The sequence below is a fragment of the Spea bombifrons genome, chromosome 2 (assembly GCF_027358695.1).
Source record: "Spea bombifrons isolate aSpeBom1 chromosome 2, aSpeBom1.2.pri, whole genome shotgun sequence".
In the NCBI taxonomy this organism is placed as follows: Eukaryota; Metazoa; Chordata; class Amphibia; order Anura; family Pelobatidae; genus Spea; species Spea bombifrons.
The window spans coordinates 141,236,049-141,248,338 of record NC_071088.1 but is presented as its reverse complement, the minus strand read 5'-3'; the positions used below and the strand labels follow the sequence as shown (position 1 = coordinate 141,248,338).

Here is a 12,290-nt window from a genome sequence, read left to right as displayed (position 1 = left end):
ATATACACATATATACACAGCCCATACAGACGTACACATATACACTGCCTATACAGACGTACACATATACACTGCTCATACACACGTATGCACATACACTGCCCTTATATGCGCGTGCCCATACACGCACATATACACACCTGCCCTATACACACACACATGCCTGCCCAAGTGCCCATACACATTCATAAACATTTCCCATATACATGCCTCACCATTTGTATATGCACACACACATATCTACCATCAGACCCCCCCTTCGTTTTGCACATCAGACCCCCCCTCGTTTTGCACATCAGACCCCCCCTCGTTTTGCACATCAGACCCCCCTCGTTTTGCACATCAGACCCCCTTCGTTTTGCACATCAGACCCCCCCTTCGTTTTGCACATCAGACCCCCCCTCGTTTTGCACATCAGACCCCCCCTTGTTTTGCACATCAGACCCCCCCTCGTTTTGCACATCTCACCCCCCCCGTTTTCCACTTCAAACCCCCCCTCGTTTTCCACATCAAACCCCCCCTCGTTTTCCACATCAAACCCCCCCCTCGTTTTCCACTTCAAACCCCCCCCTTGTTTTCCACTTCAAACCCCCCCTCGTTTTCCACTTCAAACCCCCCCCTCGTTTTCCACTTCAAACCCCCCCCCTCGTTCTTCACATCTCTTACCTTTCTCTTCTTCCTTTCTGCTTTCTCTTCATCCTCTCCTTCTGGTTTGCCGCTCACTCTCAGTGCAGTGCGGCTGCGCACAACTGTTTATGCTGAGCGCCGGGGCTGGGATATAAACGTCATATCCCATCGCCCGGCGCTCAGTGACAGAGATCACACTGATCTCCCCAACCAGTCCTGCACGCTGCAGCTGCTGATCGGGCAGCTGTGTACCACTTACAGCCAGGGCCGGACTGGGACTGAAAAGCAGCCCTGGAAAAATTTGGAGACCAGCCCCATATAGTTTATCTCACGGTGAAGCTCTTATACCCACACGCACCCCTTATACACACCCGAGTCACACTATGTGCCATTCTTTTTATCTCATTATTTGTATTAAAATACCAGAAAGTAAAAGTGTTAAAAGGCCCTAATAAATGAAATGCATTACACATAATGGGATCAAAACATTTACTACTGCGAACATTTTTAGATGAAAGAGTTCCATTTTATTCAGTGGAACAAAACACTGATCACATTATTCTTCACGATATTCTGGTAAGAAACTTTTATTCCTTTATTAATTCATGTAGACTATTTTTTTCCATATTTAATAAAAGCTATGATTGAGACATGTTTGGTTTTTATTTCCTTTCATTTGACAGCCTACCCCCGAGTTATGCACCTCTGCCCCCAGGCTTGCCACTCTGCCCCCCTGAAATGCCTTCTAACCCCCTATATGCCACTCTGCCTCCAGAAATGCCTTATACCCCCTATATGCCACTCTCTCCCATGATATGCCTTCTAACCCCCTATATGCCACTCTGCCATATAGGGGGTTAAAAGGCATATCATGGGACAGAGTGGCATATAGTGGGTATAAGGCATTCCTGGAGGCAGAGTGGCATGAAGGGGGTTAAAAGGCATATCATGGGGCACTCTGCCTTCAGAAATGCCTTATACCCCCCATATGCCACTCTGCCTCCCTGATATGCCTCAACCCTCCTATATGCCCCTCTGCCCCGTGATATGCCTTTTAACCCCCTTTTTGCCACTCCACCTCCAGATATGCCTTTTGACCCCCTATATGTCACTCTGCATCCAGAAATGCCTTATACCCCCTATATGCCACTCTGTCCCATGATATGCCTTCTAACCCCCTATATGCCACTCTGCCATATAGGGGGTTAAAAGGCATATCATGGGACAGAGTGGCATATAGGGGGTATAAGGCATTTCTGGAGGCAGAGTGGCATAAAGGGGGTTAAAAGGCATATCATGGGGCACTCTGCCTGCAGAAAAGCCTTATGCCCCCTATATGCCACTCTGCCTCCCCAATATGCTTTATAACCTCCTATATGCCCCTCTGCCCCATGACATCCCTTTTAACTCCCTTTATGCCACTCTGCCTCCAGATATGCCGTTGACCCCCTGTATGTCACTCTGCATCCAGAAATGCCTTATACCCCTATATGCCACTCTGCCATATAGGGGGTTAAAAGGCATATCATGGGACAGAGTGGCATATAGGGGGTATAAGGCATTTCTGGAGGCAGAGTGGCATAAAGGGGGTTAAAAGGCATATCATGGGGCACTCTGCCTACAGAAAAGCCTTATGCCCCCTATATGCCACTCTGCCTCCCCAATATGCTTTATAACCTCCTATATGCCCCTCTGCCCCATGACATCCCTTTTAACTCCCTTTATGCCACTCTGCCTCCAGATATGCCGTTGACCCCCTGTATGTCACTCTGCATCCAGAAATGCCTTATACCCCTATATGCCACTCTGGCATATAGGGGGTTAAAATGCATATCATGGGACAGAGTGGCATATAGGGGGGTATAAGGCATTTCTGGAGGCAGAGTGGCATAAAGGGGGTGAAAAGGCATATCATGGGGCACTCTGCCTCCAGAAAAGCCTTATACCCCCCTATATGCCACTCTGCCTCCCAGATATGCCTCAACCCTCCTATATGCCACTCTGTCCCATGATATGCCTTCTAACCCCCTATATGCCACTCTGCCATATAGGGGGTTAAAAGGCATATAATGGGACAGAGTGGCATATAGGGGGTATAAGGCATTTCTGGAGGCAGAGTGGCATGAAGGGGGTTAAAAGGCATATCATGGGGCACTCTGCCTCCAGAAAAGCCTTATGCCCCCTATATGCCACTCTGCCTCCCCGATATGCTTTATACCCTCCTATATGCTCCTCTGCCCCATGATATACCTTTTAACCCCCTTTATGCCACTCTGCCTCCAGATATGCCTTTTGACCCCCTATTTGTCACTCTGCATCCAGAAATGCCTTATACCCCTATATGCAACTCTGGCATATAGGGGGTTAAAAGGCATATCATGGGACAGAGTGGCATATAGGGGGTATAAGGCATTTCTGGAGGCAGAGTGGCATATAGTGGGACACACTTACATACACACACATGCCGATACACACACATGCACAAATACAAAAAACATCATACAGTACAAAAAATAAATTTTTTTACTCACCTTCTACTTCTCTTGACTTCCTGGTAGCTGCACACTGTTCTCTTGACATCCGGTGCTGCAGCAGTCTGAGCGCGAGGGGGCGGAGCTTCCACCTCACGCTGCTCCCATCACTATGCAGCCATCAGACTGCTGGGAATGTAATCTAAACGGCCGGTGCGTGCTGATGCCGCCGGCCGGAGCTACTTTAACACTTTTTTTTTAATATATATGGTAAGCTGGATCGGCTTGCCATATAAACTAAAAAAAAAAAGTATTAAAGCAGAGCCGGCCGGAGGCATCAGCACGCATTGGCCGTTTAGATTACATTCCCAGCAATCTGACGGCCGCATAGTGATGGGAGCAGCGTGAGGGGTGAAAGGTCAGTGTGAGGGGGCGGAGCTTTCACCCCCTCACACTGCTCCCATCACTAGACGGCCATCGCACACGGCTGCTGGGTGCTGATGCCGGCCGGTCGTATCAGCACCCAGCGGCCGCTTTGATTAGATTTCGGGCAGCCTGGGGGGCAGCTCAGCCGCTGTCTTCATGGCCGCCCAGCCCACGGACCTTCCGGCCCACCGGGAAATTTCCCGGTATCCCGGTGGGCCAGTCCGGCCCTGCTTACAGCCCTGGGGGGGATTTCTCTATCCATCCCCCCGCCCCCCCCGGTTCCTACGCCCGTGTTATAAGGACGGGATTAGTTATACGGCCGGAGAGTATATAATATATAATATGAGGAATATACAGGATATAACGGGTTATAAGGACGGGATTAGTTATACGGCCGGAGAGTATATAATATATAATATGAGGAATATACAGGATATAACGGGTTATAAGGACGGGATTAGTTATACGGCTGGAAAATATATAATATATAATATGAGGAATATACAGGATATAACGGGTTATAAGGACGGGATAAGTTATACGGGGGGAGAGTATATAATATATAATATGAGGAATATACAGGATATAACGGGTTATAAGGACGGGATTAGTTATACGGCTGGAAAATATATAATATATAATATGAGGAATATACAGGGATATAACGGGTTATAAGGATAGGATTAGTTATACAGTCGGAGAGTATATAATAAATAATATGAGGAATATACAGGATATAACGGGTTATAAGGACGGGATTAGTTATACGGCTGGAGAGTATATAATATATAATATGAGGAATATACAGTGATGTAATGGATTATAAGGACGGGATTAGTTATACGGGGGGGGAGTATATAATATATAATATGAGGAATATACAGGATATAACGGGTTATAAGGACGGGATTAGTTATACGGCCGGTGAGTATATATTATATATTATATAATATGAGGAATATACAGTGATGTAATGGATTATAAGGACGGGATAAGTTATAGGGCCGGAGAGTATATAATATATAATATGAGGAATATACAGGGATATAACGGGTTATAAGGACGGGATTAGTTATCCGGGGGGAGAGTCTATAACATATAATATATAATATAGGAATATACAGGATATAACAGGTTATAAGGACAGGATTAGTTATACGGCCAGAGAGTATATAATATATAATATGAGGAATATACAGGGTTATAAGGACGGGATTAGTTACACGGCCGGAGAGTATATAATATATAATATGAGGAATATACAGGATATAACGGGTTATAAGGACGGGATTAGTTATACGGCCGGAGAGTATATAATATATAATATGAGGAATATACAGGATATAACGGGTTATAAGGACAGGATTAGTTATACGGCCGGAGAGTATATAATAAACAATATGAGGAATATACAGGGATATAACGGGTTATAAGGACGGGATTAGTTATACGGCCGGAGAGTATATTATATATTATATGAGGAATATACAGGATATAACGGGTTATAAGGACGGGATTAGTTATACGGGGGAGAGTATATAATATGAGGAATATACAGGGATATAACGGGTTATAAGGACAGGATTAGTTATACGGTTGGAGAGAGTATATAATATGAGGAATATGCAGGATATAACGGGTTATAAGGATGGGGTTAGTTATACGGCCGGAGAGTATATAATATATAATATGAGGAATATACAGGGATATAACGGGTTATAAGGATGGGATTAGTTATACGGGGGGGGGAGTATATAATATATAATATGAGGAATATACAGGATGTAACGGGTTATAAGGATGGGATTAGTTATACGGCCGGAGAGTATATAATATATAATATGAGGAATATACAGGATATAACGGGTTATGAGGACGGGATTAGTTATACGGGGGGGGGGGAGAGTATATAATATATAATATGAGGAATATACAGGATATAACGGGTTATAAGGACGGGATTAGTTATACGGCCGGATAGTATATAATATATAATATGAGGAATATACAGGGATATAACGGGTTATAAGGACGGGATTAGTTATACGGCCGGAGAGTGTATAAGATATAATATGAGGAATATACAGGATATAACGGGTTATGAGGACGGGATTAGTTATACGGGGGGGGAGAGTATATAAGATATAATATGAGGAATATACAGGATATAACAGGTTATAAGGACGGGATTAGTTATACGGCCGGAGAGTATATAATATATAATATGAAGAATATACAGGGATATAACGGGTTATAAGGACGGGATTAGTTATACGGCCGGAGAGTATATAATATATAATATGAGGAATATACAGGATATAACGGGTTATAAGGACGGGATTAGTTATACGGCCAGAGAGTAAATAATATATAATATGAGGAATATACAGGATATAACGGGTTATAAGGACGGGATTAGTTATATGGCCGGAGAGTATATAATATATAATATGAGGAATATACAGCATTTAACGGGTTATAAGGACGGGATTAGTTATACGGCCGGAGAGTATATAATATATAATATGAGGAATATACAGGATATAACGGGTTATAAGGATGGGATTAGTTATACGGGGGGAGAGTATATAATATATAATATGAGGAATATACAGAGATATAACGGGTTATAAGGACGGGATTAGTTTTACGGGGAGGAGAGTATATAATATATAATATGAGGAATACACAGTATATTATATACTCTCCGGCCGTATAACTAATCCTGTCCTTATAACCCGTTATATCCTGTATATATATAACGGGTTATAAGCACAGGACTGGACATCACTTCTATGTGAGGTTTTTGTCTTCTGGACCAGCAGTGGAGTTGAGCCTGTTGGCACGTATGCAACATTTTGGCGTCAGGCTGCACACTTCACGATGCACAAAAGTGTTAAAGAAGTCCCCAGGCGCCTGGTAAAGAGGACTCTGGGAATAGACTGATTCAAGTACATGACAAGGAAGATGCCGACGACCTGCATGCAGAAGATAAGACCCTGACACGTGGCGGCTGGATACGAGACATATTGTATGCGTCGTGGTAACCCACAATCACTTATCTCTTCTTACCAGCCGCAGGATTTGGGAGACCAGAGTCAGGAACTTGTGTAACCGGCTCCTGGCTTCACATCTCGTCTGCCGCAGAGCATTCTGCAGGTCGTGAAAAGAGTAGCCAGACGGCTGAGTCTGTGGCAGCCACGGTACCCGGGACAGCTCCATCAACAGTCTGAAAGAGAGACAGCCATAGGGAACAGTCAGCTGCGGACTCCTGCAGCAGGGAATCTCACTGAACAATGGGAAACGCTTCGCAAACTGAGAACCTCCCAAAATATTTCCTCCTGAATGATGGAAACCATGTTTAAGCCAAGGTTCACATTTGGCCGCCGGTATGTACCGCGCATTGGCCGCCGGTATGTACCGCGCGTTGGCCGCCGGTATGTACCGCGCGTTACACACCTATGTATATGCTGCAGGGCCGCTGTAAAATGAGGGGCCGCCTGTATCAGTCTGCTGCTCAGATATTCGCGCTTTCTGAGAAAAAGAATCCTTTTTACATTTTGTTTCCATCTGCAAGAAAAAAACAAACAGAATAAAGAAAGAGGGTCCGGCTCGGTTACCGGCAGACGGTCATTCATCGGGTTTAAGTAGGAGAGAGGGGCACCCTGCTCGGAGGGTCCCTCGTTCTCCCCCGAGTGCCGGTGCCTGCTCTCACCGAGTGAGTGTCCGTCTCCTCTGGAAATTCCGAAAGAAGGGGATGTTTCTGATGGCTCGGCACAGGACGGCTTCCCGGTGCCATTCTCCGAGCTCGAGGGCTTCAGCGCCGCTCCGGGGGGTGATGTGCAGGACCCCGAAGGGAGAAAACACATAATGCTCGGGACGCACACTGGATGAAGACGTCACAATCAGGTCATAGAAGCTGCGTTAGAAGAAGAAGTTATCACATTCCAGCAGACGCCCGACGCCTTCCTACACCCCAACACCTACCCGACACCCGACGCCTTACTACACCCCAACACCTACGCTGACCACCAACGCCTTCCTACACCCCAACACCTACGCTGACCACCAACGCCTTCCTACACCCCAACACCTACGCTGACACCCGACGCCCTCCTACACCCCAACACCTACGCTGACACCCGACGCCTTCCTACACCCCAACACCTGACGCCTTCCTACACCCCAACACCTACGCTGACCACCAATGCCTTCCTACACCCCAACACCTACGCTGACACCCGACGCCCTCCTACACCCCAACACCTACACTGACACCCGACGCCCTCCTACACCCCAACACCTACGCTGACACCCGACGCCTTCCTACACCCCAACACCTACGCTGACACCCGACGCCTTCCTACACCCCAACTACCCTGACACCCGACGCCTTCCTACACCCCAACACCTACCCGACGCCTTCCTACACCCCAACACCTACGCTGGCACCCGACGCTTTCCTGCACCCCAACACCTACCCGACGCCTTCCTACACCCCAACACCTACGCTGACATCCAACACCTTCCTACATCCCAACACCTACGCTGACACCCGACGCCTTCCTGCACCCCAACACCTACCCGACGCCTTCCTACACCCCAACACCTACGCTGACGCCCAACGCCTTCCTACACCCCAACACCTACCCTGACGTCCGACGCCTTCCTACACCCCAACACCTACCCTGACGCCCGACGCCTTCCTACACCCCAACACCTACCCTGACACCCGACGCCTTCCTACACCCCAACACCTACGCTGACACCCGACGCCTTCCTACACCCCAACACCTACCCTGACACCCGACGCCTTCCTACACCCCAACACCTACGCTGACACCCGACGCCTTCCTACACCCCAACACCTACGCTGACACCCAACGCCTTCCTACACCCCAACACCTACGCTGACACCCGACGCCCTCCTACACCCCAACACCTACGCTGACACCCGACGCCTTCCTACACCCCAACACCTACGCTGACACCCGACGCCTTCCTACACCCCAACACCTACCCTGACACCCGACGCCTTCCTACACCCCAACACCTACGCTGACACCCGACACCTTCCTACACCCCAACACCTACGCTGACAACCGATGCCTTCCTACACCCCAACACCTACGCTGACACCCGACGCCTTCCTACACCCCAACACCTACGCTGACACCCGACGCCTTCCTACACCCCACCTACCCTGACGCCTTCCTACACCCCAACACCTACCCTGACGCCCGACGCCTTCCTACACCCCAACACCTACGCTGACACCCGATGCCTTCCTACACCCCAACACCTACGCTGACACCCGACGCCTTCCTACACCCCAACACCTACCCTGACACCCGACGCCTTCCTACACCCCATGACTCCCTACACCCTGAGACCCAGGTTGACGCCCCAGGAACCTCCAATCTCTGAGACCCATTTTGACCAAATAAAAGGGTGCTCTTAGAATTCAGGGGCCGGTAGAGGGCTCCCCTAACGTGTACGGCACACGCAGCAGCCATATACGGGAAACATGCTCACCAGCAGTCCACGGCCTCCACTCTATTCAGATAGAAGAAGACAACTTGTCCCAGGTGTCTGTATCTGGCCAGGAGCTCCGCCGCGTCCAGTCCGGTGAGTCTGATGTCTCTCCCTCGCCCCACCGGCTCCTCTGCAGAGGGATGGGGAGGAAACGCAGACACCGACCTGAGGGAAAAGACAGCGACAAGGCTCACTGCCAGACTGTACAGCACTGTGACCAGCGCCGGACCCGCTGATCGCCGGGCAGCTGCGATGCTTTCCCGCAGAACGTACCTGCGCAGCTGATCTTTTGCGTCACCAGGCACCAGCTCCATAGGCAGACGGGTTCTCAGTGCCAGGGCAGTGCCGCCCCGGTTGTGGGACCACATTGACTCCGCGCCCGCCAATTCCGCTCCTATATACCCCAGGCAATGCGGCAGATCACGCAGATAGACCGGGGGCAGCTGGAGCCGGCAGACGTCTTCTCCGCCCCGGGGCAGCCGAAACAGGGCAGACTGATCAAATGGGAAGGCAGCCCGCAGAGCATGGGGTATCTCCAGTTCCTCCAGCAGTACCCGGTGCCGCTCGTACGCCCTGTGCAGTTGCCCCAAAGCTGGCAAGAGGACTCTTCTCTCGCTGGTCAGATGGTCCCTGAACGGGCGCAGAAGCCTCAGAACATCGAGTAACTCCGACCACCAGCGCCGGTCAAATCCTGCAACGGCAGCCGACAGAAACTGCGCCACTTCTGCCGCCAGGAGCGCCACGTCGCGAGGGGCAGCCCTGCCTGAACACGCCAGCTGCTCCAAAACACGGCAGCGCAAAGGGTGCGCCCAGCGCTGCGCATGCGGGGGTGACACGGGGGTGACACCATCCTTACCAGCTGTCAAAGAGAAACACAATCAGCAACATGTCCCGGAGACAACCATATTGCCATCCTAGCGGTGTCTGGGGGGGCGGCCATGCTTTTCGGGACAGGTAGAATTTCCACATCCCGTACACCGGGGCAGGTGAGCGGGAGGCTGGGTGTACAGCGGGGGCGTAAGGGGCAGGAAGAGGTAGGTGGATCCACACCCTTAAAGGTCAATGGTCAAACTTCAGGGGGGAGAGAAGAGAAACGAGGAGAAAAAGAGAGACGGTGGGGGGGATATGGAACAGAAGTGAGAGGGGATGGGAGAGAGCTGTGGGGGGAGAAGAGGGAGAGACAGGGGAGAGACGATTAAATCCATAAAGGGATAAAGAGACGGGAATCTAACACTAGAGCGTCAGAGACTGAGATGGGACGGATGGGTGGATAAGTGGAACAGCCTCCCAGTAGAAGTGGTAGAGGGTAATACAGTGAGGGGATTTAACATGCATGGGGCAGGCATACTGCTCCTGAATCTAAGACGAGACCAACGACTGATTAAGGGCAGGAGAAACGGGCGACGGGCCGGATGGGTCTGATTAGCACAGATTCTGCCCTCTGCAGGGTGTGGGTGGAATAAACACAGAATAGAATCAGTCACGCAGTTATACACCCCACGCACTGCAATATGTGTAAATTATTCACGTGGAAACATGGTGATGGGGCCTAGAGCTGCGTCACTTACCTGATTTTACTCTACAGACAGGATGGGGGAGGGGTGGAAGCCGCGGGTTCACCTTTGCCGGTTTTGGTGCCGAATCCATCATTTCAATCAAAAAAACTGAAATCAGAGAATCACTGATTTATCTATACATTATACAGGGGCCGGTCACTGATTTATCTATACATTATACAGGGTCCGGTCACTGATTTATCTATACATTATACAGGGGCCGGTCACTGATTTATCTATACATTATACAGGGGGCCGGTCACTGCTTTATCTACACATTATACAGGGGGCCGGTCACTTATTTATCTATACATTATACAGGGGGCCGGTCACTGATTTATCTATACATTATACAGGGGGCCGGTCACTGATTTAACTATACATTATACAGGGGGCCGGCTCGCTGATTTATCTATACATTATACAGGGGGCCGGCTCACTGATTTATCTAAACATTATACAGGGGGCCGGTCACTGATTTATCTATACATTATACAGGGGGCCGGTCACTGATTTATCTAAACATTATACAGGATCCGGTCATTGATTTATCTATACATTATACAGGGGGCCGGTCACTGATTTATCTATACATTATACAGGGGGCCGGTCACTGATTTATCTATACATTATACAGGGGGCCGGTCACTGGTTTATCTATGCATTATACAGGGGGCCGGTCACTGATTTATCTATACATTATACAGGGGGCCGGTCACTGATTTATCTATACATTATACAGGGGCGGTCACTGATTTATCTATACATTATACAGGGGGCCGGTCACTGATTTATCTATACATTATACAGGGGGCCGGGCACTGATTTATCTATACATTATACAGGGGGCCGGTCACTGATTTATCTATACATTAAACAGGGGCCGGTCACTGATTTATCTATACATTATAGAGGGGGCCGGTCACTGATTTATCTATACATTATACAGGGGCCGGGGAAAGCTGGGGTATAATGCATATATGTGCGTCCAAAGCATATAATGCACTCCGTCCAGCTCAACTGCCCCCGGTGTGTAGAAGCCCCATCTAGTGTGTATCGCGCGCCCCTAGTGTATATAATGCTACACCCCTTCTTATATAGGTCTTGATAGATATATCACAATAAGCCCCCCCTGTATATAATGTCCCATCCTCTTTACACAATAAGCCCTCCTCCCCCGGGATATAATGTGCCCAGGCTGTAACTGACTTGGTTGCTAGGGAAGCTAAATGGTAACTGAGGGAGGAGTTGAGGGAGGGACATGGAATTAAATACCAGTAAAAGTGACTAAAATCATCACCCGGCAGCCGAGTCACCGAGTGAATGACTTGGTTTTAGTGACCTGGTGGCCACCTTAACACATACAGCCACAGACCCCTAAAGTGTGACCTCCATGGACAAAGACCCCCGGAGTCCGCCATGCCCCGGAGTCCACGAGATAAGTGGAACAGCCTCCCAGCAGAGGTGGTAGAGGGTAATACAGTGAGGGTATTAAACATGCATGGGATAGACATACGGCTCCTGAATCTGAGTAAAGGTCCTTACAGCAGACAGGTGGCATACAGACTCTGCAGCCCCATGCTCTGGCATTTAAGGGTTAATGCCCAGAACCTCCGGCACCCCTTAGCATTCCTCACCCCTAAAATAATGAAAGCCTGAAGTTAGGGGCCACAAA

At 49.0% G+C, this 12,290-nt stretch overlaps 1 protein-coding gene across 1 annotated transcript in view; it reads right to left on the bottom strand.

The window, feature by feature from the left end:
• DNHD1 (dynein heavy chain domain 1) overlaps nucleotides 1-10,706 on the bottom strand; it is a 48,263-nt gene extending 37,557 nt beyond the window's left edge. Inside the window, exons 1-6 of the mRNA XM_053456185.1 lie at nucleotides 10,628-10,706; nucleotides 9,333-9,918; nucleotides 9,060-9,224; nucleotides 7,240-7,443; nucleotides 6,984-7,094; nucleotides 6,597-6,753 (exon numbers count right to left, since the gene is read on the bottom strand). Coding sequence (XP_053312160.1) covers nucleotides 6,597-6,753; nucleotides 6,984-7,094; nucleotides 7,240-7,443; nucleotides 9,060-9,224; nucleotides 9,333-9,918; nucleotides 10,628-10,706 — 1,302 coding nt within the window. The remainder of the gene's footprint in view (nucleotides 1-6,596; nucleotides 6,754-6,983; nucleotides 7,095-7,239; nucleotides 7,444-9,059; nucleotides 9,225-9,332; nucleotides 9,919-10,627) is intronic.
• Between the last annotated feature and the right edge of the window lie 1,584 nt (nucleotides 10,707-12,290).